The sequence below is a fragment of the Acartia tonsa genome, chromosome 1 (genome assembly GCF_053477335.1).
Source record: "Acartia tonsa isolate MP-2025a chromosome 1, ASM5347733v1, whole genome shotgun sequence".
In the NCBI taxonomy this organism is placed as follows: Eukaryota; Metazoa; Arthropoda; class Copepoda; order Calanoida; family Acartiidae; genus Acartia; species Acartia tonsa.
In genome coordinates, this window is record NC_137260.1 from 39434014 (window position 1) to 39461614 (window position 27601).

At 30.8% G+C, this 27601-nt stretch overlaps 1 protein-coding gene across 1 annotated transcript in view; it reads left to right on the plus strand.

Annotated features, from left to right (window-relative positions):
• LOC145319207 (pikachurin-like) overlaps positions 1–27601 on the plus strand; it is a 124225-nt gene that overhangs the window by 43805 nt on the left and 52819 nt on the right. The window contains exons 3-5 of the mRNA XM_080161178.1: positions 14981–15126; positions 15524–15620; positions 15957–16015. Of these exons, the coding sequence (XP_080017304.1) occupies positions 14981–15126; positions 15524–15620; positions 15957–16015 (302 nt within the window). The remainder of the gene's footprint in view (positions 1–14980; positions 15127–15523; positions 15621–15956; positions 16016–27601) is intronic.

A 27601-nucleotide genomic window follows, 5' to 3' on the forward strand; every position in this document is an offset into this window, starting at 1 on the left:
ATATTAAGGGAGTAATAAGCGTTTCAAAAAAACAGTTTACGAGGGACACCCTGTATAAACATGTGGGTCAAGCGATGTCTTTAAAAACAGACACGGACGGCAGACATCATGTTACAATTTCATAAGGTTTAATTTGGTTTTACATCTATAATAAAATCAACATTTTTTCATGCAAACATTTAGCTCTTAGATATAAAGATTTCAGGGTAATGATTGGAGATAGGGAACAAAAAAAAGTGTTAAAACAAAGCTACATTCTGCAATACTTTTCTATAAAAAAATCCCTCCATATGTAAAAGTTTCTACCTATCTATACAGCCTAGAGCTTTTTTCTTTTAATCTTGGATTTTTCCAACTTTAAATTGGATTTTCAAGAATGACTTTGCTAGTGCAGCAGTAACGGAGCAGGGATTTATATACTGAAGATAAAATAAATTTGCTTAACATGTAACATTCTCCGTGAGGAAAGGGACATAAGAATGTCATCCAAAGGTTTATAACCGCGAAATCTTATTTGTTAATTAAAAAATTTTGGATACTTTTATTGAATTTTGATTTGCTAGTTTTAAAATAATAGTGTCAAAACTTTGCATCCGATTAAATTAATACACAGAAGGGTCAATTTGTTTGGGATGTTTAGTTTAATATTTTTAGAATTAGTATTGTATACCTAATGTTAGCTAAAGAACGTGTCCTAACTTTTGTGATTTTTAAAAACCCATTCGTGACGAGCTTCCAATGTTCAAAGTTTTGATTCGCCGGGGTCAACAAAATAGATTTTTTTCAATAATTACTCAATATGTTTAAAAAAGTAAGGTGTCCAATTAAAGATCTTACTATTTTTGTTCATAATGGCAATTTTTTTGGTTTTTTTTTGTTGCGTTATTATATCTTAAAGCTAACTTCATTTTTAAAAAACTTAAATTACTTCAAAAATAAGAGGTCTACAAAAAAACGATCGCAAATCTAAATTCTATGGATCATTTTACATCTACTACTTACTAAAAACACCAAGCTATTTTTTTAAAAATCACAAAAGCTAAGACACCTTTTTTAGTAAATATAATATCTACATTTAATGGGTTCCCTACAGTCTACTTAGATTCCTAAAATAAATATTAAAACTGTATTTTATTAATGAAACTTTTATATCCTTATTATGAATTGTATTTCAAAGTAATTGTCACACACCGTGCTTAGTAGCAGCAAGCCAATTCTTTAAAATTGAGTTTAGAATACATAGTATATACTCATTGATTAAGGGATAAGAGTCAACAGTAATAGTTAGCCTTTGAATGAAAAATTGTTTTGGTAGTTTTTTAATTGAATTGAAAAGAAGAGGGTAGTTTTTCGTCATTTTTCTTTTTGTTGCTTTTGGTTATTTTATGGTTTTATTGGGTAAAACGAAGCCCCACAGGGTTAGGGCATTGCAGGTATAAGCCTAGCAAGTTTAAGTCTTTTTTAGTAAACTACAATAAATAAGCAAAAAGCTAACCTCCTATAAACACAGTATTTAAGTAGCAAAAAAACGAGATTGAGGGTCTAAACACCAACCCTCAAAAATACTGAGTAGGCATCTAGGAGCACAGCTGATGATATCCTATTATATAAAGTAAGGTTTTTTGTCTTTGCGAAGGATCTCGCTAACTGTTGAATCGATATGGCAGGGATAAGGGATGGGAAACCTGGCCGAAAATTAGGTCTCAGCCTCCTTTTAAAAGTGATGGGGCAACTTTTCTTTTTTGCCTATAAAATCAACTCATTTTCGCCAGTTCCTCATTGGCTGTAGGCCAATATCCAATAACCTGAAACTTGCTTTTAGCATTAACCAATTATTAATAACAAACGCGTCCCCCAGTTCATTATTGGCTAAATTAATTCAAGCAAACATAAATTTCTGCTATTAGAAAGACAACAATGGAAAGTTTCTGCTATCAGAAGGACAACAATATATATGACGTTCAATCACATCAACTTTTTATTAAACCTACACATTAATAAATGTCCATATAGCAAAACATAAATTGAGAGATCGTTTTTTGAAGACTGAGTAGGATTCAACATTTTATACTTTAGAACAATGTGAAAAACTCATTGTCTTTAGACAATTTAAAAGTTACATTTCATGTGGAATTGATAACCCACCTAAATGATTACAAATACAAAACTAGTTCAATATGTAAATAAAAGTGTACTGTGTTTTGTTAAAAAAAATTTTTCATTAATTTTGGTAAAAATTAATGCACACTTAATTGAACTTTTCTGTTAATATTTAACGTAAAATTAATTTTTTTTAAAAATTCTTAATTTATATGTATGCTATGGAACAATTTGTTGATAGAATGTTACCCATGTACTTATTCAAATCTACTTAATTTATTTATTAAAGCTGGGGGGCTAAAGCGGTGTTCATTTCTAAATACAAATTTTGGGGTGAAGTAGATCCCTCCTTAAAATGTTTGAAAATAAATCAGATTTAACCATCTCAAAAAAAAACTTTTTTTTAAATGGGGGGGGGGGGTGGCGAAATAATGACCATCTTAACGGGATTCTACTTAAAGCCACTAACAAATTGGTTCTTTGAAAAGTTTTTATTACATTTTGTGGAATCAACTACCTGAATTCTATTCTATACTTTTTTTCTTTGCATTCATATAATAGCTATTTCATCATTGTTCATAGTTTTCAAATCTAACTACTGCGTCATCCCGAAACTAGTTTTTTAGGCCTAGTTGGAAAATAGGCCTGGAATAATATTTTCTTACGTTTCCCATCCCTTATCCCTGCGATATGGTTTTCCTGAAATTAACAGAAAAGCTTCAAGTCTTTAGGTCGTTTTAGGCTGTTTTTCGGCTCTTCCATACCCCTTTGAATAAGGAGCCCCTAGTTGCTAGGTGTGCAGCCGCTTGAGTTTACTAAAATGCTAATTACTTATAACTTTCATCCCTGAGTAAGGACAGTACATTTTACACAGTGTGTATTTATACGAACACTAAGTTTCACGGATATTATGGGATCTTATGATTTAATGTACTAATTCTTCTAAAGTTCAAAATTATTAGTTGGAAATTGTTGACACTGCTGGCTTGAACCAACCAACCAGGATTGAATAAAAGTCCTCAAAGTATTTATGCCAATTAATGAGATAACATGTTTATTAAATATTGGGTACCAGTATAATTTATATTCCAATGTCTCCTCCCTTCCTCCATGCTAATTCCTGTTTGCATCAAGAGTTTTAGTTTCCATTTATATCCGCAATACTTCCACATATTCTTGGTAGCGCAGCATCTCTAGAAATGTATGGGAATAGGGTAAAGCCTTGAGGGGGAATGGGGAGTTTTCATATATAAGCCAGCTGGGAGAAAAACATTTTATCTGGGTATGCGAGAATAAAAAATGTTAAAAATTAAGTATATACAGTCATACTTTAGATAGAAAGACAATTTATATTTTCTAATTTTATTTATGGAATAAAATTGTTTCACTAATTTAATAAATCAACAGTTCTGATTAAGATGTTAAAAACAAAGAATAAAAAAATATGTCTTTGTATTTGCTGGAAGGTAGGGGATATTTGGATTTATTATACCTGGTACAAACATATTGGTATTTTTATTGGCTGGCTCAATATAGAAGTGTAATTCTGTTTATCATCATTGGACATCAATTTATCTCTTATTGTCTTATCTTTTAAGATCCCAGATACTTTGCTTTCAGACTATAAATGCATCTTCCTGTAATAAAACTATGTGAAGAATTTTAGCAGTAGTTGACCTATTAATAAACTATTTATATTATACAAACTATAACATTATCAACATATTTTCTAATAAGATATAGGAATAATTATGTTCAATTTTATAATATTTAGACAATAAAGATATCTTTCTGTTAAAAAAAAACTATTTAAAGAATGCTTGCTCTTGTTGACCTATTAATAAACTATTTATTTTATACAAACTATCGTAATATTATCAACATATTTTCTAACGGAATATAGGAATAAGTATGTCCAATTTTATAATATTTAGACAATAAAGATATCTTCAGAATTCTAACTCTTGTTGACCTATTAATAAACTATTTATTTTATACAAACCATCGTAATATTAACATATTTTTTAATGGGATATAAGAATAAATATGTTTCCAGCTCAACCATCTTCAGAACAGTTTAATCAAAGGCCCCAACATGAGAGCCGTAGCCGTAGGTCAACAGAGTCTGGAGATAGTCACAGATCCTATACAGAGTACAAGACTACCTCTAGCGGTCATGGTGGACCCAAAGCTCATGGTCATAGTGGGCATAATTATACTGGTGGTCACAAGGGTCATGACCATGCTTGGACTAATGCACATCAACATAAACCAAGAGCTGAGCACCAGAATTCCAGGTACAGCCAGCAATTCCATGGATCTGAACAGGTGTACTGCAGATCCACAACCAGATGGGAGGGAAATGTAAAGATAACCAGCAAAACTTGCTATTAAAATGTATATACATGTTATTTAAACTATCTTGTTATGCAATTATTATAAAAATTTACATATTGACTAAAAGAAACTTTTTTTATGACTTGTCCTATATTGGATTTTATGTATAATAAATCTATTAATAAATAAAAAAAAAAAAATATGTTTAGTAACATACTTATTTTGTAATATTAGACAAGAAAAATGTTTTCCTGTTATAAAACTATGTACAGAATTTTTGCTCTAGTTGACCTATTAAATAAAACTATTTATAATATACAAACTATCGTAAAATTAACATATTTTTTAATGGGATATAAGAATAAATATGTTTAGTAATATAATTATTTATAATATTAGACAAGAAAAATGTTTTCCTGTTATAAAACTATGTAAAGAATTTTTGCTCTTGTTGACCTATTAATAAACTATTTATTTAATACAAACTATCGTAATATTAACATATGGTATATAGGAATAAATATGTTCAGTAACATACTTATTTTATAATATTAGACAAGAAAAATTTTTCCTGTTATAAAACTATGTAAAGAATTTTTGCTCTAGTTGACCTATTAATTAAATAAAACTATTTATAATATACAAACTATCATATAGCATATTTTCTAATGGGATATAGGAATAAATATGTTCAATAACATACTAATTTTTAGTAGCGAAGCTACTCTATAATTTGAAATGTCCGTCTATCCGTCTGTCCGTCTGTCTTAGTTTGGGGGAAACGCGATTTTCTCGGCTCCTATAAAAGATAGAAGGCTGAAATTTTGTGACAACATTCCCATTGTTAAGGAGCCCAATTAACTATAATTCGTCATTGGCGGTCGGACAGCTTTTTAGCAGGTTTTAGGCTATTTTTCACATTTTTCTCCATATCTTTGGTGTTTATGGTCCAATTTCCAAAAATTTTTCAGTTTTAGATATCAAAATAAAATTCCTGTCATTTCAAGAAAACAACTATGACGGTCAGACTGCCTTTAAGCAGGTTTTAGGCTATTTTTGTATTTTTCACATTTTTATCCTTACCTTTGGTGTTTATGGTCCGTTTTCCAAAATTTTTTCAGTTATAGATATCAAAATTAAATTTCCTGTCTTTTCAAGAAAACATCAATGGGGTCAGACTGCCTTTCTGCAGGTTTTTGGCTATTTTTTATATTATTTACATTTTTCCTCATATCTTTGGTGTTTATGGTCCAAGTTCAAAATTTTTTAGTTAAAAATATAAAAATAAAAATTTCACGTTGTTTTGAGCATCCAGTATGTAATTTACTTTGACCGGCAGTCTGTTAGTCATCATACTGATATATAAGTATTAAATAATTAGAAACAAATGTTGAAAAGGTTTCGTAATTTTTCCCCAATATACATGTTTTTGACAACTAATCTTTAAATTCTTATACATAATTTTTGTGCTTCGCTACTTATGGATGTTGTCATCCTTGTTTAACCCTTAACAGTCGGCCCCTTGCCGCAGTTTTATCGGTGGGTGGGGGTGGGGGCGTTCAACGCCCCTCCCCCCCCCCCTCCCCTCCCTATTATTATATAAGCTCCTATAAGAGATAGAGGGCTGTGCATGTCCCTTGATAGATAATGAATTTCCGTTTATAAGTGAGTCAAAGTAAATTTTCGCTTCCTTCTCCCTTTTATTTAACAACCTTTATTGAAAACAGTAAAAGTGTCTAACTATGACGTCAGAAAAAATTAACAATTAACCAATGAGAGGCCGCTATATATTTTACCATTGTGAATACTGGCTTCTCATTGGTTAATTGTTAATTTTTTCTGACGTCATAGTTAGACACTTTTACTGTTTTCCTTTTATTTTAAGGTCCTTTTTTACTTAAAAATTTCAAAAGAAGGCTCAGGCTGTCATTTTCTTATTTTTGAAGCTAGAAAAAAAGTGTCTAAAAAATGGTGGACCCAATTGATACAGTAGTTTGCGAGATTTTAATGGACAAATATTATTATGAAATAGGTCCACTAGCTGTGTAAGTTATTTAGCCCTTCTTCACTTTGTCTGTCTGTCTGTCCATCAGTAACGCTGTTTGAGAAATATGATTTCCTCTACCAAAGAGCACCCAGTAAATAATTTACTTGGTCCGTCGATCTGTCAGTTATGATGCTTCAAAAGATATTGTAGGTCAAGTATTGCAATATTTTTCTCTACGATTTGTTGCATATTATCTCTCTTTTATTTCTATAACTCACTTTGTCTGCTTGTCCATCCAAGATTTTGTACTTTGTCACTTATAGATGTTGTCATCCTTGCCTCAATATTTGTCTCTTTTAAACTCTCATGAGAAAATGAGTGAGAAATGCAAATGTTAGGAAAATTTAGAGAAAGTGGCAATTGGTGTTCTTGTATTACAGCATCTAATTATTAAGTCGATAGATTTGTAACCTCAAATGTTTCCGATTCAGTAGAAGTGCGGCACATACATTGATTGTTAATTAGATCATTCGATAGCTAAAAGTTATGTTTATCAATTGAAATACAAATATTATAAATATTTATATCAAATATTTACTTAAAAGCTAAGACTTTAAAGAATTATTCATCTAATACAATTTTTTTTAAAAACATTCAAAAATGTTAATGTAAAAGTTAATAAAATTATATATGTATAATTACAATAAACTAACAATTTAGTTTGAAAATAATAAATTTTAACTAATAAAGAGACTCGTTGCGGTCAGGGATAAGGGATGGGAAACCTGGCCGAAAATTAGGTCTCAGCCTCCTTTTAAAAGTGATGGGGCAACTTTTCTTTTTTGCCTATAAAATCAACTCATTTTCGCCAGTTCCTCATTGGCTGTAGGCCAATATCCAATAACCTGAAACTTGCTTTTAGCATTAACCAATTATTAATAACAAACGCGTCCCCCAGTTCATTATTGGCTAAATTAATTCAAGCAAACATAAATTTCTGCTATTAGAAAGACAACAATGGAAAGTTTCTGCTATCAGAAGGACAACAATATATATGACGTTCAATCACATCAACTTTTTATTAAACCTACACATTAATAAATGTCCATATAGCAAAACATAAATTGAGAGATCGTTTTTTGAAGACTGAGTAGGATTCAACATTTTATACTTTAGAACAATGTGAAAAACTCATTGTCTTTAGACAATTTAAAAGTTACATTTCATGTGGAATTGATAACCCACCTAAATGATTACAAATACAAAACTAGTTCAATATGTAAATAAAAGTGTACTGTGTTTTGTTAAAAAAAATTTTTCATTAATTTTGGTAAAAATTAATGCACACTTAATTGAACTTTTCTGTTAATATTTAACGTAAAATTAATTTTTTTTAAAAATTCTTAATTTATATGTATGCTATGGAACAATTTGTTGATAGAATGTTACCCATGTACTTATTCAAATCTACTTAATTTATTTATTAAAGCTGGGGGGCTAAAGCGGTGTTCATTTCTAAATACAAATTTTGGGGTGAAGTAGATCCCTCCTTAAAATGTTTGAAAATAAATCAGATTTAACCATCTCAAAAAAAAACTTTTTTTTAAATGGGGGGGGGGGGGGGGTGGCGAAATAATGACCATCTTAACGGGATTCTACTTAAAGCCACTAACAAATTGGTTCTTTGAAAAGTTTTTATTACATTTTGTGGAATCAACTACCTGAATTCTATTCTATACTTTTTTTCTTTGCATTCATATAATAGCTATTTCATCATTGTTCATAGTTTTCAAATCTAACTACTGCGTCATCCCGAAACTAGTTTTTTAGGCCTAGTTGGAAAATAGGCCTGGAATAATATTTTCTTACGTTTCCCATCCCTTATCCCTGGTTGCGGTTATTTTTAAAATATTTATAAACGTGTTTTATCAACAAGGATATGTAAAGGTCTGTTTCTTCGTTGTTTGTTAATGGATCTGATAAATTGCATTTTATAAGACTAGTTGTTTCACCCTTAGCCTCTAGGGAAGAAAAATAGCCTAAAACATTTTCTAAGCTTCCGTGATAAAAACATCCCATTGGGATAAGTATTTTGCGATTTTGTACTTAAAGCATATAGAGATTCTTCAGCTACTAACATACATCCTATTTCTATTATAATTACATATTTAATGTGTTCTTTTTCTTTGTTTGACTATATAAATTTCACGCAAACCGTTATTTGTGATCTAGTGATCTTCAAATAATAATCCAGAAGGAATTTATACTAGCTATATTACATAGTCAAATTTGAAATTCTTTTGTATTTATTTATAAAATATTATTTATATGTTTGACTCATCTAAAAATATTATTGGTTATCAAAATTAAACAAAAAAATCTTAATAATTAATTGCAAAAATATATATTAACATATAGTAATACCTAATATAACAATTTGTATCGTAGAAAGTTGTTCTAAACAAAAATAGATACACCTCGCGGTTATTTTTTAAACTAAAATTTTAATTTGCGTTTATTGGTAGAAATACTAATTTAAAGCTTCCTTATAACTTAAGTTACTTTTACTTACTTGTTTTAGGGCATTTTTGAAAATGTATAACAAAAATACTATGAATTTAATGTCATTTTAATTGATTTACTGACCATATCTGTGAAAATTGTTCTTTTATTGCAATATAGTAAACTTTGGTTGGAAAATGGTAACATTTATATTTTAGGGGCTTAAACTCTGAAACTATCAACTTTTCTAGGAAAAATGAACGATAGCTTGGATAGTGAAACGGTTACTAAAAAAAATAAAGTATAGTTATTATTCGAATCTTATTAAACACATGATTTTTTCAGTATGGCTGAAAACTGGTTCTAATCAAATACGAAGTCATTTCTGGAAAATACATTACGGTCTTAGATTTAAGACTATAGATAGATAGTAAAAGTGTTGTTTTAAACGTTTTGTTTTGTTAGATGGTGTCATCCTTGTTGTTTTTTTTTGTTGATTACAAATACATCATCGACTTTCAATTTCACTTGTTTTATCCCGACAACATGAATTTAGATAGAAGTGGTTGTGGCTATGATATTTTTCTAGCGCCATACCTAATTACTTCATACTTATGTTGATATCTTATTACCTCATTCTTTTAATACACCCTAGAAAAACATTACACATCGTCTCAATGAGGATTATTTTTAACTAGCCGAAAAAATTTGGACAAAATTGTTTTTGACAATAAATATCCCCTCTCAGTGTTTGTGAGGAAAAAGTGGCACTGCTCGGATTAGCACTTAATGACTTTGGAAGCTGCACATTCAAGTTTAGATCATCTGAGATTACTTTACTGTTTTGTACATTGTGTACATGATTTGATACACTTTATTTCCACATTAATGTTTGAGTAGACTGTGATTACTTTACTGTTTAGTACATTATGTACACAATTTTATATACATTAAAATCTATACATTTATAAGCTTGAAAAGACTGTTATTACTTTACTGTTTTGTACATTGTGTTCTGCACATTAAAATTTATAATTAGATAAACTATATATTGATTTCTTCCATTTTTATATATTGAAATGAATACTTTTCTCCTTTGAAGCTGCACATTTTGGTGTAGGCCAACCAAATTGTTTCATACCTTTTGTACTGTGTCGTGTACAAATTGTATTGAATGCTTATTTCCTTTGAAATCTGCATATTTATTTATAGATCAACTGAATTGTTTCTATTGTTTTGTAAATTTTGTTTTGTGCTCTTCTTTGTGGGTATTTAAGGAATTGGTAAGCCTCTAATTTAGATTTAAATCAGTTGCTTGTAGTAATATAAATTTAAAATTAAAATTTGAGAATTTCTGCCCTTCCTTCTCTTTTTTCACCCCTAATTGTTTGTTACCCCCTGGTGAATTACTGTGCATGCCACTGGTTTAAACCACTATATTTGATATAATTTCCTGTAATTTTTGTAGTCTAGATACAATAGGCTAAGAGTGGACCCTTTATATCCATTTTAAAGAGTACAGATCTAAGAAATCAGCCTGGGAGATCTAATTTAAGAACAACTTAAAAGAGTACAAATCTAGGAAATTAATATTGGTGAGCCAAGTTAAAAACAACTTTAAAGCTTCTCTCACTAACTCATCATTTTTGTTTTTCCCTAACAATCTGACAATTTAAATGCAAGCTTGCATACCAACCCAGGGATCTTCGGGGATAAGACAATGAATGATAAATTGATCCCCAATAATGATGAACAAATTATCCCATATGTATACTAAAGTTTTGGTTAAAAAGTTTGAACACGGCTAGTTTAAACTAACCAATCAAAGTTTAACTAAAGTTTTCAAGCAAAGTACATACTCAATTTCATAAACGGATGTTTGGATATTCTCTCGTTATAGAACAGTTGCGCTTCTTACGGTCATTTATCAAGGGATTATTATTAGTTGACCTTCCACTTGATAAATTAACTTTCATGCAATTGGTTTTAAAATTTTAGGGAATTTTAGTTCGATTAAGTTGATTGCAAATATTTGTAAAAACAAAATCAAGGGCTGGATCTTTAAATCATTTTAGTGGTGAGCCAGTTTGGGGTGAGCCAACTTTCCACCAATGAGAGCACAGCATTTTATGAAATGCCGCGCTGTGATCTGGCTCACCACTAAAATGTTTTAAAGATCCAGCTAAGCATTGAGTTTCTTTGCACTGTAGGGTGGGGGAGGAGGAAGATTGACCCAACGCTATAAATTTATTTTGTGGGTTGAGGAAGGATTTTTTTAATGGTATAGTTTTTCTTTAGAAGGTGGAGGTACCCTCCCCACCCAAAATAGACAACAAAAAAACATTACCAGGACATAAAAAAATTACCGTAAGAAAAGCCATATAACTTTAGACAAACATCCTGTTACTTTTAAAAAACGAGTATGTGAAAAAAGGTTAAATGCTTGTTGAGCTGCTTGGCTAAAAATATAATGTAAAATTATTCCCTTTTTATTTCCAATTAGGTTAATGTAAAACCACCATTTCATGATAAAAACATATTTCACAAAAAAATACAATGTTTAAATTAAATTAAATATGAAGAAACTCAAATCAAAGTACATGGTATCCTGCAAAAAATAATGTGGTAAATGTTATTTTTGAACAAAAATAATCAGTTTTTACTTACAATTTAATATGGCTAAGGGTAAAAGGGTGGAGGTAAAAGTGTGAATACCCCCCTAAACCTATGAAACTCCTTATTTTACTCCCCTCAAAATAAAAAGTTTGAACTTACCTGATTTTTACTTCGAATTTTCGCTGGATTACAACCAGTTCTGAGCTTAAAAATCATGTATCTTATCAAATATTAAGAATATAAAGAATTTTAAGAATTAATGCCTGTTTTGTTGTGCGGGCCTTTCGCCTCTCGGGGCCAATAAAAGTGGTATTTACTTTTTTTAAAACAATGAAACAATTTGTCATCCTGTAAAATGTAATTTTCAGGGCTCAGCAGACGCGAGTCAATCGCCATGTAGGACTTAGTGAAATCAACCTTTTACAATTTAAAAAATCAGCAGAAGGTCTAAATCTGTCCCAAATATAGCAATCCCTGTTTTCAAAGCATCCAAACGGGTTTAAAATATTATTGCAGCTTTCGAGCCGTGGTAAATTTATCTATTTACTACCTATTCTTACTATTTGCACTTGAAACATTTCTATTTACAAATATTTATATATTTATACATCCCTTCCTTCTTTAATAGTTGGGGAGCTGAAAGAAAAAAAATAAGATTTAAGAAAATACGCGTGTCCACAAGTAGCGCTGCAATTACAATTTTATATATTTTGGACAAGGTTTTACCTGGGGGGATATTCTTTAGATGGGGTGGAAAAATTGAACGGCACCGCTCCCTACTTGCTATTTCAAAGGGGATGTCTGTAGAGTCCAGTTGATTGTTCAAAAATTATTATTATATCTGTGAATCTTGCATCTAGGGCCAGGCTTTGTATTAGAAAGGTTTAATGGGGCAAAAAATAGCTTAAACCATTCATAGAATTATGTGAAGCTTTCCTAAATTGGAGATCTCAATCGTTTTAGTGGTTAATGAGATCTTAACAGGCAGACATAAAAAACTTCTCTTTTTTATAAAGTAGCATCATTTTCTTTAAATATTTAATAATTAAGTACAAAATTGTTCAAGGAAATTAAACATATTGAGATTTTTATAAACCATAATATAGGGTTGGGCCGGATACCCGGCTCATTTTTAATACCGGATATCCGGCTATCCGGCAATTTGCCGGATATCAGGCCATTTTCAATATCCGGCCGGATATCGGATATCCAGCATTTGAAGTCGGCCGGGTATCCGGTATCCGGCCAAAAAAGTATCCGGCCCAACCCTACCATAGTATACTATTTTTGTTCAAGTCCCCAAGCTCAACTATACATGAAAATCTTTGATCAAATTTTGATATTCGATAAATAAATACAACAAACTGAAAATACACACATATAGATAAACACTAGGGTTGGGCCGGATATCCGGCCGGATATCCGGCCATTTTCAATATCCGGCCGGATATCCGGCTCTATAATTTTTTATACTTTACACCAAAAATCTCTGCTTTTTAAAATCTTAAATGGCTATAATTTTCTTATTATTGAAGCTAGAAGAACATTTTTTCTGAATAAGTTTAACTTTATGTAAATTTATATAAGATTTCTGAAGAAATTTTTTTTTACTACTTTAATATTTGGTAATTTGGCCGGATAACCGGATATTTGCCGGATATCCGGCGTTGGCCGGATATCCGGCCGGTTACCGGATATCCGGCATTTGAAATCAGCCGGATATCCGGTATCCGGTATCCGGCCAAAAAAGTATCCGGCCCAACCCTAATAAACACACACAAATACACTAAAATACACATAGATAAATATACAAATAGATATAATCTAGATGCATACTCTCTACACCAGCCAATAGGAGAACAGTGGAGGAACAATCAGGCCATATTATTGGTTAGATAATGTACACATTTTGGTATTGATCTGCAGATGTTTTTTAATTTTATTCGAATGATGAGCTACAAATAGTCACATTTCTGAGGATAAAGCTTTGCTTTGGTAAACTATACCGTGTAAGAATTTCTTCACTTATGTAATGTGAAGCATAAGACAAAATATATATTGTAAATCAGCTATGAATATGTATTTCTTAGGATAAAGTTAGCTAACTTGAAATTAGAACATCATAACATTTCGTTATTATCAAAATGAATAGTTGAAATATATATAAAGTTTTGGTCTATTTGGAATACCTTTTTAAAATTGACAGATTATAGGACCAGATTGACCATGTAGTTCTACTTATTGATCTATTGTGTGATTGATTTGATATTGTGTTTGTTTGAATTTGTTATACATGTTGGAAACATTTGTAAAGGTTATGCTGAAGTTTACAAAAAGAATAAATGGATTTATTACTCTTATCAGAGCAGGGAACTGAAGGGATAAGACAATGGCCAATAAATTGATGTACATTCCCGATGATTATACACAAATTCCCTTTGTTTAGATTACAATTAGTAGTTGTAAAATTGACACTCAACTTAATGGACCAACAAATCGAAATTCATTAGAGTCTCCAAAGTTATTAAGCCATAGAAGAAGAAAACGTTAAATAACTTTGGAGACTAGTCCTTCCCTGCCTGTCAAGCAAAAATATAACTTTAAAAACTTTCAATTCTTGTTCCAGATGTTCAGACAGAAAATCTACTGACGGCCATTTGGTAGCTATCTGCATTCAAAGTCACTTTGTCAAAACAATCATTCCAAATTAGGCCTTGATCCATTCATATTTCAAAGATCACTTTGGCAGAATAAGCTTATCTATAAATCACTTTATCCATGTGTAATAAAGCAGAGAAATGCAAACAAAGACTGTCAAACATCTAAAGCTGGGTAAAAAACAAACTCATTATTACTTTAACAGTTACTTTATTGTCCTAGATGAGATTTACTTTTATTGTAAAATCCCAAGTTTAGTTATTCAAGGAACCAGCTCTAATTTATGATTTCTGATTGATGCAAAATTTTCTAACATTTCTAAATACTGATCTCAAATCAAGGGAATCTCTCTAAATTCGTGTGTTATAAGTCATTATTTAAAAGAAAAAGTATAATGGGGTCTCTCAGTCTGTATGTACCGAAAGATCTCGTTAACTTTTAGACAAATTTATAGTGAAGCTTATTAGTCAGCCGTTTATCCTTTTATAAAAGTAAAAGAATGTATATATGTTACTACCCGCTAGACCGATATGGTTCTCCTTCACAGTGTAGCTTCCTAAAGGCCCAGAGTAAGGTCCTATACACTCCCTTTGCAAATCCCCCTATATATATGGACTATTCATCGAAAAAAATTAAATGAAAGTGGAGGGTTAACATACCCTAATCCCTCTTTCCTCAAGTGCCCCTAGAGGCCTCCAGGTGCGTAGCCGTTAGAAAGTAGTCATTCATGAGGACAGGCTTACATCAAACAAGATAAATAATTATTTTTTTCCATTTCAGCCTCAAGAAATATCTCTAGCCACAGCCACAAGAGCAGCGGCATTAGCAGTATCGGCAGCGGCAGCAGTAGTAATAGTGGCAGCGCCTTATCTTTACAACAACAACCAGCAGACAACAACCCTGCGGGAATCAACATTCAAATAGAGGTAAAATATATTGGTTCTTAACACACAGAAAGACAAGTACTCGCCTCGCCTCCCCGCCCCCCCTTATTTAAGAAATAAGAAGGTGGGGTTTCATTGCTCTACAATCACTTTGTGGGAAAGCACCGGCTTAAGGATCTTTTAAAAGTCCCATAGATTTTTAAATTTAGAAAAACACCGAAGTATCCTAAAAGTAGCATAAAAGATTTCTGTCTGTGTGTAAGTCTGTCTGTAGTTAAAGATCTCGCCAAATGAGATAGTTCTCCATCACAATGTATCCTCTTGAAGGCCCAAGAAAGATTCTAACTATATATTTTTTTAAGTAAAAGTTTCCATTGAGGCTTTTAGTTACTAGTATAGTATATTTTAACTTGTTGCATAACATTATTTTCTATTGTAGGTTGATATAGAGCCACCAGTGGACGAAGCAGATAACTTAAGTTCTGCTGAGCTAGAAAGGCTGGGTCTACCCTCCCATCATATACACTACAGAGCAGGTAATTATATTACTATAACCCAGCTCAGCAGATAACCTTAGTTCTGCTGAGCTAGAAAGGCTGGGTCTACCCTCCCATCATATACACTACAGAGCAGGTAATTATATTACTATAACCCAGCTCAGCAGATAACCTTAGTTCTGCTGAGCTAGAAAGGCTGGGTCTACCCTCCCATCATATACACTACAGAGCAGGTTATTATATTATAACCCAGCTCAGCAGATAACCTTAATAGCATTGAAAAATATTGAAGTATAATGTATTTCAAGCATAATTTAATTTTAATATCAGAAAATCTAAATTTATGAACTAGCATTTAATTATTTTTTTGTCTAGGAGGAGGAAGTTCTGGGTTATCAGCTCAGCCAGAAGTCCTAGCTCCAGAAGATATAAAGGTCAATTTTAATCTTTTAATTTTTAATTTTAATATATCCCACTGATGTAGAGTTTTCAAGAACAATACTACTAATTACAAGAAAAAAAGATATAAGCCATTAATAATATTGTTTTACAGGGTTTAAAAATGTAGTAGGATCTATGTTTTATCTTTTTTGTTGATAATTGAAATTTCTTAGCAAAGCCCCACTAAAATCAAAAAGACGATTTTCAAGTCTTGATATTTTAAAAACTACGTGGTAGAAAATTGAAATTCTTTCAAATATATGCCATATACATGTAGTTTAACCATTTAACCAGGAAAAAATATGCGGTTCACTAAATTAAGTTTAAATGCCTTTCGTGAAACTATCTAACAAGACTTATTTCAATTTTTAAAAGGCAATCTTCAGTTTTGTAACATTTCTGTACAAAATTTAAATTGTATTATAGTGACAAGATGAAATAATATAAAACTATATAAAGGCACACATGTACAGAAATATGTATTTCATCATGTTAGAATTCAAGGTTGAAAATATCATAACAAACAGAGGGATATCAGAGATAAAAGTAAAGGCAAATGGCTTAATTAGTTGGTTTTTTAAAAAAAATTCTAAAAAAATATCCTATTTGTTTTGTCTAAATGTCAAAATGTAACAATTGATATTATTACTACTTAGTACAATTACATACTCATTTATAACACTTGATTGTTTGGCCTTTGATATCTACACATTTGAGTGGGCTGTGCTTGTTCCCTAAAACCATATCCTGTTGTACAAAAGCACTATGTTATCAATCGTTTCGGAGTCTTATAGTAGCAGTTTATAGTGACTAATAAAATAACGTCATGCAATACAAATAACCTTAAGCTTAACCTTAGCTTAATTCCTTTATATTAAAACATTATCTATAATTTGACAACGGTTGCTTACTCCTTGTTGTCAATGTAACAAAAGATGAATAACTTATTCCTTAATTCTCAGCTTTACGCAAGCAAGACAAAGAATTTTGCTGCACTCATTTTCATTTCTACATCTCATAACAATATCAAAATAATAATTTAGGTTTTAGTATTAGATTTATTATTACTTTGATCTTACACCAGATTATCATGTTCTCTTATAAAGTTTAACTGGTAGCTGACTAAAATACCTATATCCCACATCCACCCTCACCCCCTTCCCTCTTACTGGATGAACGAACTGACCAATAAATTATATCCATGTTAGAATCTAAATTGACGACAATTTTTCACCTGTCATATTATCCACGTTTATTGTTCAAAACTGATTAATTCAGATTTAAGATTATTAAGTAATCTAATTTCTTTGATCATGCAAATTTAAATTTAATCAGACAACTCTTTTATATAAATGAATTAATTTACAAAGTCATCCTAATACATAAAGTGGTATGTTTATATGTTTTTCCATTACGATCTTGCAGACCTTTGATCCTATTGAGATTTCCTAAAATGTTAAGGATTTAGGCTGTATGTGATCCCCTCCTTCTCCCTCCGATTATAGAGCCCTAAATGCAAGAGGCTCACCAACTAGTAATTATAATTCACAAATGCCAATGAATTGAAAATAGCACATTTTCAATAGAATAAAGAATAAATTGGAAATTCTTCACTTCCAAAAATGGAAGAGGGCTATAAAACACAAACTATTCCAACCTATATAATTTTAATTCATGCATTGTTCTATCCCTGCATTATGGTAAATCTAAATGCAGGTATGTTTAGAACAATGCAAAATATAAATAGTCAGCAGAGGTTTCTACCAGAGGTATAGGGATAACTAATCAATCAAAATATAAATAGTCAGCAGAGGTTTCTACCAGAGGTATAGGAATAGTTAATCAATCAAAATATAAATAGTCAGCAGAGGTTTCTACCAGGGGTAAAGGAATAGTTAATCAATCAAAATATAAATAGTCAGCAGAGGTTTCTACCAGAGGTAAAGGGATAGTTAATCAATCAAAATATAAATAGTCAGCAGAGGTTTCTAACAGGGGTATGGGGATGATGAATTAATCCTACTCAAATTGTTTCGTTTAAAATACGGTTGGGCTGTTTATACTAATGTTTTCTTATTCGTTGGCTTAACGAATTTTAGAACCTTCATTAGATTTTGATTGGTTGGTTCATTACGGTGTGGTTTCAAACGTACAAACCACTAATTGTAATATGCAGAAGGGGTAATTTTTTTATCATCTTTTGGGAGGTACATCAATTTACTGGCCATTATTTTATCCCTTTAGGTCTCTTGTGTTTAATAGCTAGTAAACTTTATAGAAAGAAAGGGTTGTAAATCAATTTTAGAACCATAGACCTAATTGAAATTCTCCCCCAATTATTTTGTGTCAAATTTGGGATTTTCTTATTGCTACAAATATTAAAGCAATTGATGGTTGTGGATTAATTTAAAGGTCCAATTTGTCCTATTTAAGACGTCCAAGGGTGGGAGTAAAGGGATATTTACATTGAAACCCCTCATTTTACCCTCCTCAATATTTTTAAAAATTATATTAGATTACCCCGTTCAAACCCTTGAAACCCCTCATTTTACTTCCCCAAAATAAAAGCTTGGTCCTATCCCCTGCTATATTTAAATGAATCTTTCTTGAGAGTGAGATGCAATACACAATACATATGTAAAATAACTTATATGTACTTAGCACTCTAAAAAACAAAGTAGATTACTAATCTTTTTTGTTACAGAAAAAATACATTTATTTTTGCAAGTGCAGGTACTCTTTCCATCTATTGGTCTATTAGTGTGTATTAATGAGATGTGTAAGGTATGCATCTAAAATAATTAGAAGATTCCTAAGACTCTATAAAAGAGGCCATGATTGTCCTTGCGTATTATTCAAGGAGTGAGTGGACTTACAATTACAAGGGTACCCAAATGTTTTCTTTTTCGTCGGCTCAAAAACTTTGGGTTTCCATTTTTGAATTGTGATTGGTGTCCAAATATTTTAACCAATAATTTCAATCTACAAAAAGGACAGTTTTTATCATCATGATGAATGTACATCAATTTATTGTTTATTATTTTATCCCTTATCTTATTTTTTAGAGTAACCCCTTTACATTGAATATTGTACATATATTGAATATACATATAAATCTATACAACATGTATTGTATTTATGCATGTAAGTAGTTACACAGAAATAGGTATCAGGGATTGAGGGTTAGGTCAATGAACGATAAATTTATCTAAATTAAAAGTTTGGTGTTTTTAGCTGGTAAAAATTGGAAAGAACAAAGAATCTATTCATCTTAGATATCCAAAGGGTTAAGAAATGGCCTATTAATTGATTTACATACGCAATTATGATACACAAAATCACCCCCTTCTGTAGATCACAATTAGTGGTTAAAACGTTCGGACAGTCAACTTAATGAAGCAACAAATCAAGATTCAATAAAAGTCCCCATAGTTGTTCAGCTAACGAATAAGAATAGGGTATTATAAAACTTTGGGGACAAAAGAAAGATTAACACCTATTTGTCAATATGATATCCCTTTTCCTTGGGATGTAATTAGGTATGCATTTAATTGAATAAGAAATGTTGTTATTTTCTTACTCTTGTAATTATGTGTACAGTACTTTTTGTAGTTCTGAGTGCAAATTAATAATTTAGAAAATAATTACATGTCACACTGCAAATCAGGGAGGGAGGTGACATTGGACTTTTCATAACTCTAGTCCCCAAAGTTTTATATTAAGCTTTTCTTATTCTTTGGGGACTTTTATGGAGTTTCAATTAGTTGGTTTATTAAGTTAAGTAATAAAACGTTTCAACTACTAATCATAATCTACAGAAGGGGTAGTGTTGTGTAAAATCATTAGGGTTTGGACAAAGAAGCAAAGGACCATATTTATAAACTACATTTTAAAATTTGCTTGGTTTGGAACCTAAAACAACCATGTACTAAATTTTACTAATGATAAATCTTGTTCCTTCTAGTAGACTTGAATTAATATTTTAAAAATATTTTAACTTCGACAAAAAAACACTAGACTAGAGATATTCGAATATTCCGATATACACTCATAAAAAAGGGAAGCTAAGCTTTATACACCATGCTTTGAGTTTATGTAAAAAAAACTGCGGCGCCAGGTGGCTTCTGGTTGCTAGATGAGAGTTTATTCTAAAGTTTAAAATATGCATAATATTGGAGGAAATTAAAAACTTTTCAAGATCTAAGGATAATTAGATTAGGGTTGTGTCAGAGGCAGGAAGTAGAAAGACATTGTTTATTAAATTTATCTTTTTTTCGCGAGTCAGCCATCTGAAAGTCTTAGAAAATCAAACTTTATTTTTTTAATTTAAGTCAAAACCTGACTGAAATTTTGCAATGCCCCCTTTCAAAAAAAATTCAGAGCAGCCAAACAGGTTTAAATTTGCGTTTTATTCTCGGCTGACACGCAGCTGACAATTCCTGAATCCTGAATTGTTATAAGTTCCAAGTTTGTCACATATGAGGATAAGATTTATTTATTGTCAATTGTCTTATCCCTGGCAAGAACAGACCTTGGTCATGGTTACATATTAACCTTATTTAGTGAAAAATAAAACTTTTGCAATTTTAAATGCAAAAAAATGATTATTCAAAATATTATAAAACCATAACTTTTAAAAAATCTAACATCATCCCAGTATTTAATTTATCCATAAATCTAAGAACAAGTCGGTTCAGTGGGTAGATAGGTCTTAACGGACATACAAAAAACTTGGTATTTTATGCACCAAAAGACAAGATACTTAAAAAGCTTTCCTAAAAAGTATAACTCATTCTCACTAGCAATTTACGAGATCCTAAGCTTCAGATAAAAAGAAACCTTCTTATCTATACTGTAGATTAACATTAATAAGTTTAGGTACTACCAGCATAAGTGAATTTAGTTCTTGCTAATAACAAAGTTTATAAACAATCAATATATTATTACTTGGATGTTGTACCAGATTTTCATGTGCTCTGATAAACTGATGCTCGCACATGGCTAAAATAATGATACCCCTATATGAACCAAAACATTTGGATGAACAAAGTGATCATATTAACAAGCTAAATTGACAAAATATTCACCTGTCATTATATCCACGTATATCCTATATCCATTTTATAAACTAACTGAATGATTTAATTAACATTAAATTTAAAGGATTTTCTGAAAGAAAAAAACTTGTTAAGGGACTGTTTTTTTGCCACTGAAGGCTAAAAGTTTGCAGTTTAATGAATCTTAAGGTCAAAGCAAATGCAATCAAGCTCTGCTAATTTTAAGCACTGTGCAAAAAAATCATGAAAAGGTATCATTTTCTGAAAACAATCACTTTTCAATTGCAATCATTCAGTTAAGTGCTCTCATTCAGAAAAAAACTAATAAATATTCTAATTTTAAGATAATTTTTTTATATGTATAATAAATATAGCCAAAACATGTAGAATCATGTAAAATCATTTCCAAGAATTTAAATCACTAAAACGTAGAACTTTTACATATACTCCAAAGGCATTCAGTAAAGCATAGTTTAGGCTGGGTTTTTTGTGTGTTGTTGTTTTGTTTTGACATTTGTATATGTCACAAGAGAAACTAACTTCTAATTCAGAATATTCAAGAAGCTTATTAAATATAATAGTTTAGTAAATAAGATATAAATTCCTTTACAAAGTCACATTTTTCTTTTATATTAAAAGTGTTTCCTTATTATTTTTCATTTTTAATTTTAGTAATTGGTATGCTAAAAAAATGCTTTAATCTATTAAAGTGAAACAACATTTTCTAAAACTTCCATCCAAAAAAAAGATGTATGTGAGTGATTATGTGTCTACAAACTATCAACAACAAGGATGACAACATTCTTAAAAGTGTTGCTTTTAGATAAAAGCAAAAGTAATTGAAAAAATGGATCATTTGCAGGAATTTTAAGGGATAAGACAATGGATGATAAATTGATATACATCCCCAGCGATTATAAACAAAATTATCCATTTTGTATATTTAAATTGTTAGTTGAAAAGTTTGGACACTATTATTTTAAACCAATCAATTAAACTTTAATAATAGTAAGTTGGTTCCAGTGTAATTTACAGTCCAATAACCCCTCCCTTCCTAGTCATATAGTAATCTTGATTTGAAGTTTCACAAGTCTCTCTGACATGAAAGAATACATTACAATTTTGGACGTGTTGACATCACTGGTCAAGAGAATCTGCACAAGAAATTTTAAGTCTGTCTAGAAACTGAATAAGTCCCATGTAAGAAGATGTACAGACAGAAGGGTGGATTTTGTGGGTAATAGAATAGCTTTGTTTCTAAAAACTCTTGGGTGAGTGAAAGTTAAAAGAAGTTTGTTAACTTGTACATATTATATAAAACATCTCCTTCCCCCCCCCCTCTCTCTCTCTCTCTCCCTCTCTAGCAAAAACTTTACTAATGTTTCAGGAAGAGTTACGGGAAAGGAATAAAAAATGAAACAAAAAAAATGACTGTTTCGCTTAAACTGCCTAGCCCAGCACAGAAAACTCTCCCAAGCCAGAGGCCATGATTGTATGAAAAAAAAATAATTATAGTGGGAGTTTTTGTCTGTTTTTGTTTGTCAGGTTAGGTTAGGTTATATTAGTTACAGGGTAGCCCCTTAGGGTTAGAATAAATATTAAAGGCAATTTAAGGGAGAGCACCAAATAATGGTTACATTGTCTACAAACTTTTTTACCCTAGGTAAGTCTGGTTTGTAAAACTTTGTCAATGTAGCCACATAATACCAGCTATCCTAATTTCTAATTAAAACTGCTGACGAACCTTAAACTGTCCCACTTTGAGAAAAATGATTCCAGTGACGTCATATACGTTTATTGAAGGGGGGAAGAAAATCTCTTTCCTTTTCTCACATCTCTTTTGAAGAGATTTTCTTCCTCCCTTCCCTTTTTCTTTCCCGAAACGCATATGACGTCACTGGAATCGTCTTTCTCAAAGTGGGACAGTTTGGGGTCCGTCAAACTGCTTTAAAATTAGATGACCAAGGTTCGAGTGGGGGGGGGGAAGAAAATACTGAAAAATTATGTATAAGATCGTATCATAGACAATTTTCTACGAATAATGAAAAAATATTGATACCAGTTTTGTTAGACCTGTGGGGCCGAAAAGGTTTGAATCTTATAACTTTTCATTTCAATATCCACGGAAAACTGTCTATAGTACGATGCTATAAATTACTACTAAAATTATATACTTATCCTTTTATGGCTGGCCACAGCCTGCGCAATATCACATACCTCTTTAAGAATGAAACGGGGTTAAGTGGCTGAGGTAAAAACTAGACACTGTTTTTTGGACAATTTACAATAACTTTGTTGATTGGATATATTAGTAAAACATAAATATAAAAAAAAATATTTTACACAATCTAAAGTTTTTTCAGTTTGCTTCTAACTTGTACTTAGCCACTAGAGACTACACTGAAAAACAGCTACAATTTTGCTTAAAAATATTAAGTCTTTGAATCAATTTCAGAAATAGAAATATACCAATTTGAATCAGAAAATAAATCTATACCTTTAAAAAAAAGAACCTATACCTTCTTATCTTGTTAAAAAGCAACCATATATAAAGAATATATTTTTTAAAAGTATAAATTTTCAATGAACAGGATTGCAAATATTTTCATTTCATTGATAAAAGAAAGAAAAAAACAAGGAGAGAGATAAAGTTCTGAAAACAAAATTAATTATGTCTTTAAGTCCGTCTATGCGTTGGATTTTTGAGATATATAAAAATGTATTCTATCCGCTGACCAGTAAGTCCGTCCGTCCGTAATGTGATTTCTTATGCTGTTGTATAACATGAAATTCTATCAAAATTCAAGATTTCCTCTTCTAAATTAGGGATCTTATCCACAATGATTTCGAAGGTGCTTTGACTTTTGTGTCGGAACCTAAATTGGGACATAGTGCATTTCATTACCCTAGGTTTGGTAACTTTATTTCACTTTTCAATAAAATCTAAAATGCGGATTTTGAGAAAATTAGATTTGAAAATTTCAAGTTCAATTTTCATCCCCTAGGAGTTATCGCATAATCATGACAAGTAAAGCAAAGATTATTTATTTAAAATTTTGAACAATTTTGCTTTTTAAAAGTTTTTATTAAATCATTCCTGAAGGGAGTTAATTAATGGCCATTTTTATCAGTTGCTTTGCTAAGGTCACGGAAATTCAGCCTTAAATAAATCATGTATAGAGAGGTTTTATGAAAGACTTTATAAAAGCAAAGTTGTTCAAAATTTTAAATAAAAAATCTTTGCTTTTCTTGTCATGATTATGCGATAACTCCTAGGGGATGAAAATTTAACTTGAAATTTTCAAATCTAATTTTCTCAAAATCCGCTGCATTTTAGATTTTATTGAAAAGTGAAATAAAGTTACCAAACCTAGTCTTTCATAAAACCTCTCTATACATGATTTATTTAAGGCTGAATTTCCGTGACCTTAGCAAAGCAACTGATAAAAATGGCCATTAATTAACTCCCTTCAGGAATGATTTAATAAAAACTTTTAAAAAGCAAAATTGTTCAAAATTTTAAATAAATAATCTTTGCTTTACTTGTCATGATTATGCGATAACTCCTAGGGGATAAAAATTAAACTTAAAATTTTCAAATCTAATTTTCTCAAAAACCGCTGCATTTTAGATTTTAATGAAAAGTGAAATGAAGTTACCTAACCTAGGGTAATGAAATGCACTATGTCCCAATTTAGGTTCTGACACAAAAGTCAAAGCACCTTCGAAATCATTGTGTATCATGGTGATTCAAATTATATTATTGGTTGCGCCTATAGCATATAGGGTATCTGTGTTCGAGGGATGGTTCAAAAAGTCTTAAAAAATCTCAAGACTTTCATTTAAAGATAAAATGGCCTAAAATGATACTGAGACCTTTGTCAAGCTTCCCTAATATTCAGTGATTTGCGAGATATTGATGGACTAAACAACAAATGGACATTACTACCTTATAAAATAGGACTCTGTTTTATAGTTTATTCTTTTGTATTTAATTATTTGTCCTTGAGAATTTAGCCTTGACAATAACTCTTTGATTTCAGGTTCTATGATAAAATAATATTTTTAATCTATTGATAGTTTTACAATAGAATCATTTGTGCATCGAAAAAAAAGAATTTTAAGACAAGGATGAAAAATTCCATTTGGGTCATAGTAAAACTGGTTTTGAAACCTCATGTATTATATATATGCCGTGAAGGAAAGGGACATTTTTTTTAGTTCTCTATTAAACATTTTCTCATTAGTTAGCCTTAAAAACCATTGTGTTAGAACTATAAGTCAAAACTTTTCCAAAAATAATCTTAATCTACAGAAGGGTTAATTTTGTTTTTCATGATTCAACCTTTGAAATTGAGTTAGAAATGAGAGTAATCTTTTGTATTTTTTATTTTCATTTTCACTGACATTGACTGACAGACAGACAGGCAGGCAAAATTAGATAGGAAAAAGAAGGGGAACACATAATACAGGATTTTTTTTCTCACTTGAATTTAAAAGATTTTTTGTAATTTATAGAATTTTTTGTTTCATGTCTCCATTTTGGGTAGGATATTTGTCTTATTTGTCCACTTATATCCCGCTTACAGCAAGAACACTTAAACTCAGTATAGATACCGATTTAGGGGGGAGAAAAAGAGATTCCACATAAAAATAACAAAGAGGAAAAAACGTACTTTACTCAACAAAAAAAAATTTTGTTTCAGATATTTTAAAGTTGCTTAAATAGGAAGAATCCATTGCTACTTCTACACCTAATATACAGAAGTAGAAATGTAATGACGTACAGACAGGGACAGAAATAATAGAATAGCTGCGCTGCTAAAAGCTGCAATATCTGTGATCTGTCATCATTGAAGTCATCCAGCTATTCTCATTTCAACGTTTATCTCTTTTTTTCTTATATTTTTATGCATAGCTTAAAAGACTGTGAAACAGGGTAGACAAGATAGATTCTTAATATTAGATATGTTAAAACACTAAACAAAGTTTATTTTGACGGTAAAATTAATTTGCAGTCCTTTTTTCTATCGAATTTTTTAAGCTCATTAAATACATAAATATTAAGCTAAAAAGCTTAATAAGCTAGAGATTAATAAACAAATTTTTAGCCCCAAACTTAAATTACAGTGGTAAAAATGGTTAGTCACTGAAAAATCTGAAACTAATTGTAGGATGTTCCTTCCTGAACAAATACTTTATAGTTCCACCAGATAAAATCAGTTCTGAACTTCAACCATGATAAAAATATATTTTATCCATTTTTTTGGTGGGGTGGGGTGGGGGGTAATTACACCCCCGACCAACAGATTTCAGAGGGTAATCCCCCCCCCCAAGCCAATTTACCCCAGGAGTAAAAACTTTGGGGGGGGGGATAAAAAAAATTTCGTCTCATTTCGTGCATTATTCTACCCTCCATAAAAATACAAATACTCCCCCTTAAAAAAATTTTACCACCCTCAAATTAAAAGGCTTGGACGTCTTTGAATTTATGAATATATACAATAATCTATATCTACTATAATTGGTTGAGCCACACTACCTAGACATACCTACTATGTAGATGTAGATTTGTAAAAGGAGATAGGTATAACTACATCTATAATTAGTCTACCTTGTATAGATAACCCTGGTACCTACTGCTGCTGGTGATATTTAAAATATGGAATTAAATGGAAACCTTTTGTGAGAATATTGGATGTAAATGCATTCTGTTTTTCAAAGCTGAACAAATTTGGATGTTTTGTATTTATGAAGAAATAAACTAATATTGATAAATTATTATCACGATGTGTTTTAAAGCTTTTCGTGGATATTAAAATTAAAAATTATAAGATCAAAACCAGTTTTTCTTATGATGTGGCTGAGAACCGGTTCTAATCTAGCGAATATTATTTTAGAAGCCACACTGGAAATTAATTTCTTTTACTTTCCCCTCTTCTTTTCAACTTATAAAATATTGTAGACCCTTAGAGTTGACTTAGCCTATTACCTTTAAATAAATTAAGTAACTTTTTTAAATGTTTGTTTTAGACAACTCATTAAAATTTTGAAAGTAAATAAATTTACATCTGTTACATACTTTTACTTGAAATTGTCAAGACAATTTTATAATAGTAGCCTTATTTTTTTTTTAGTTGTAAAGCATTTATATAAAACTTTAAATAACTCTAACTTTATATGTTCATTTTAATCTATAGTCTTTATCACCTGGAAGCTTTGTTTTTATTATATTGATTTTATATCATTAACTAGCTTGATGTAAAAGATATTTATTTCGTTATTTACAACAAGATTCAACTTACTTGATCCGGAGTTTTGTCAGTCATGATGTTCGTTATGTTCCAATATTTATCTCATGCATTTCTCTTTAGTTCTATTCATATCCCTCTTTTTATGACCACTTAACATCTGATCAGTTTGTCCATCCATGATATTTTGTGCTTAGTTGCTTATGGATATTGGCATCTTTGTTTTTTATCATTTACATCTAAAGTATAAATACTGTGCTTTCCATGCACT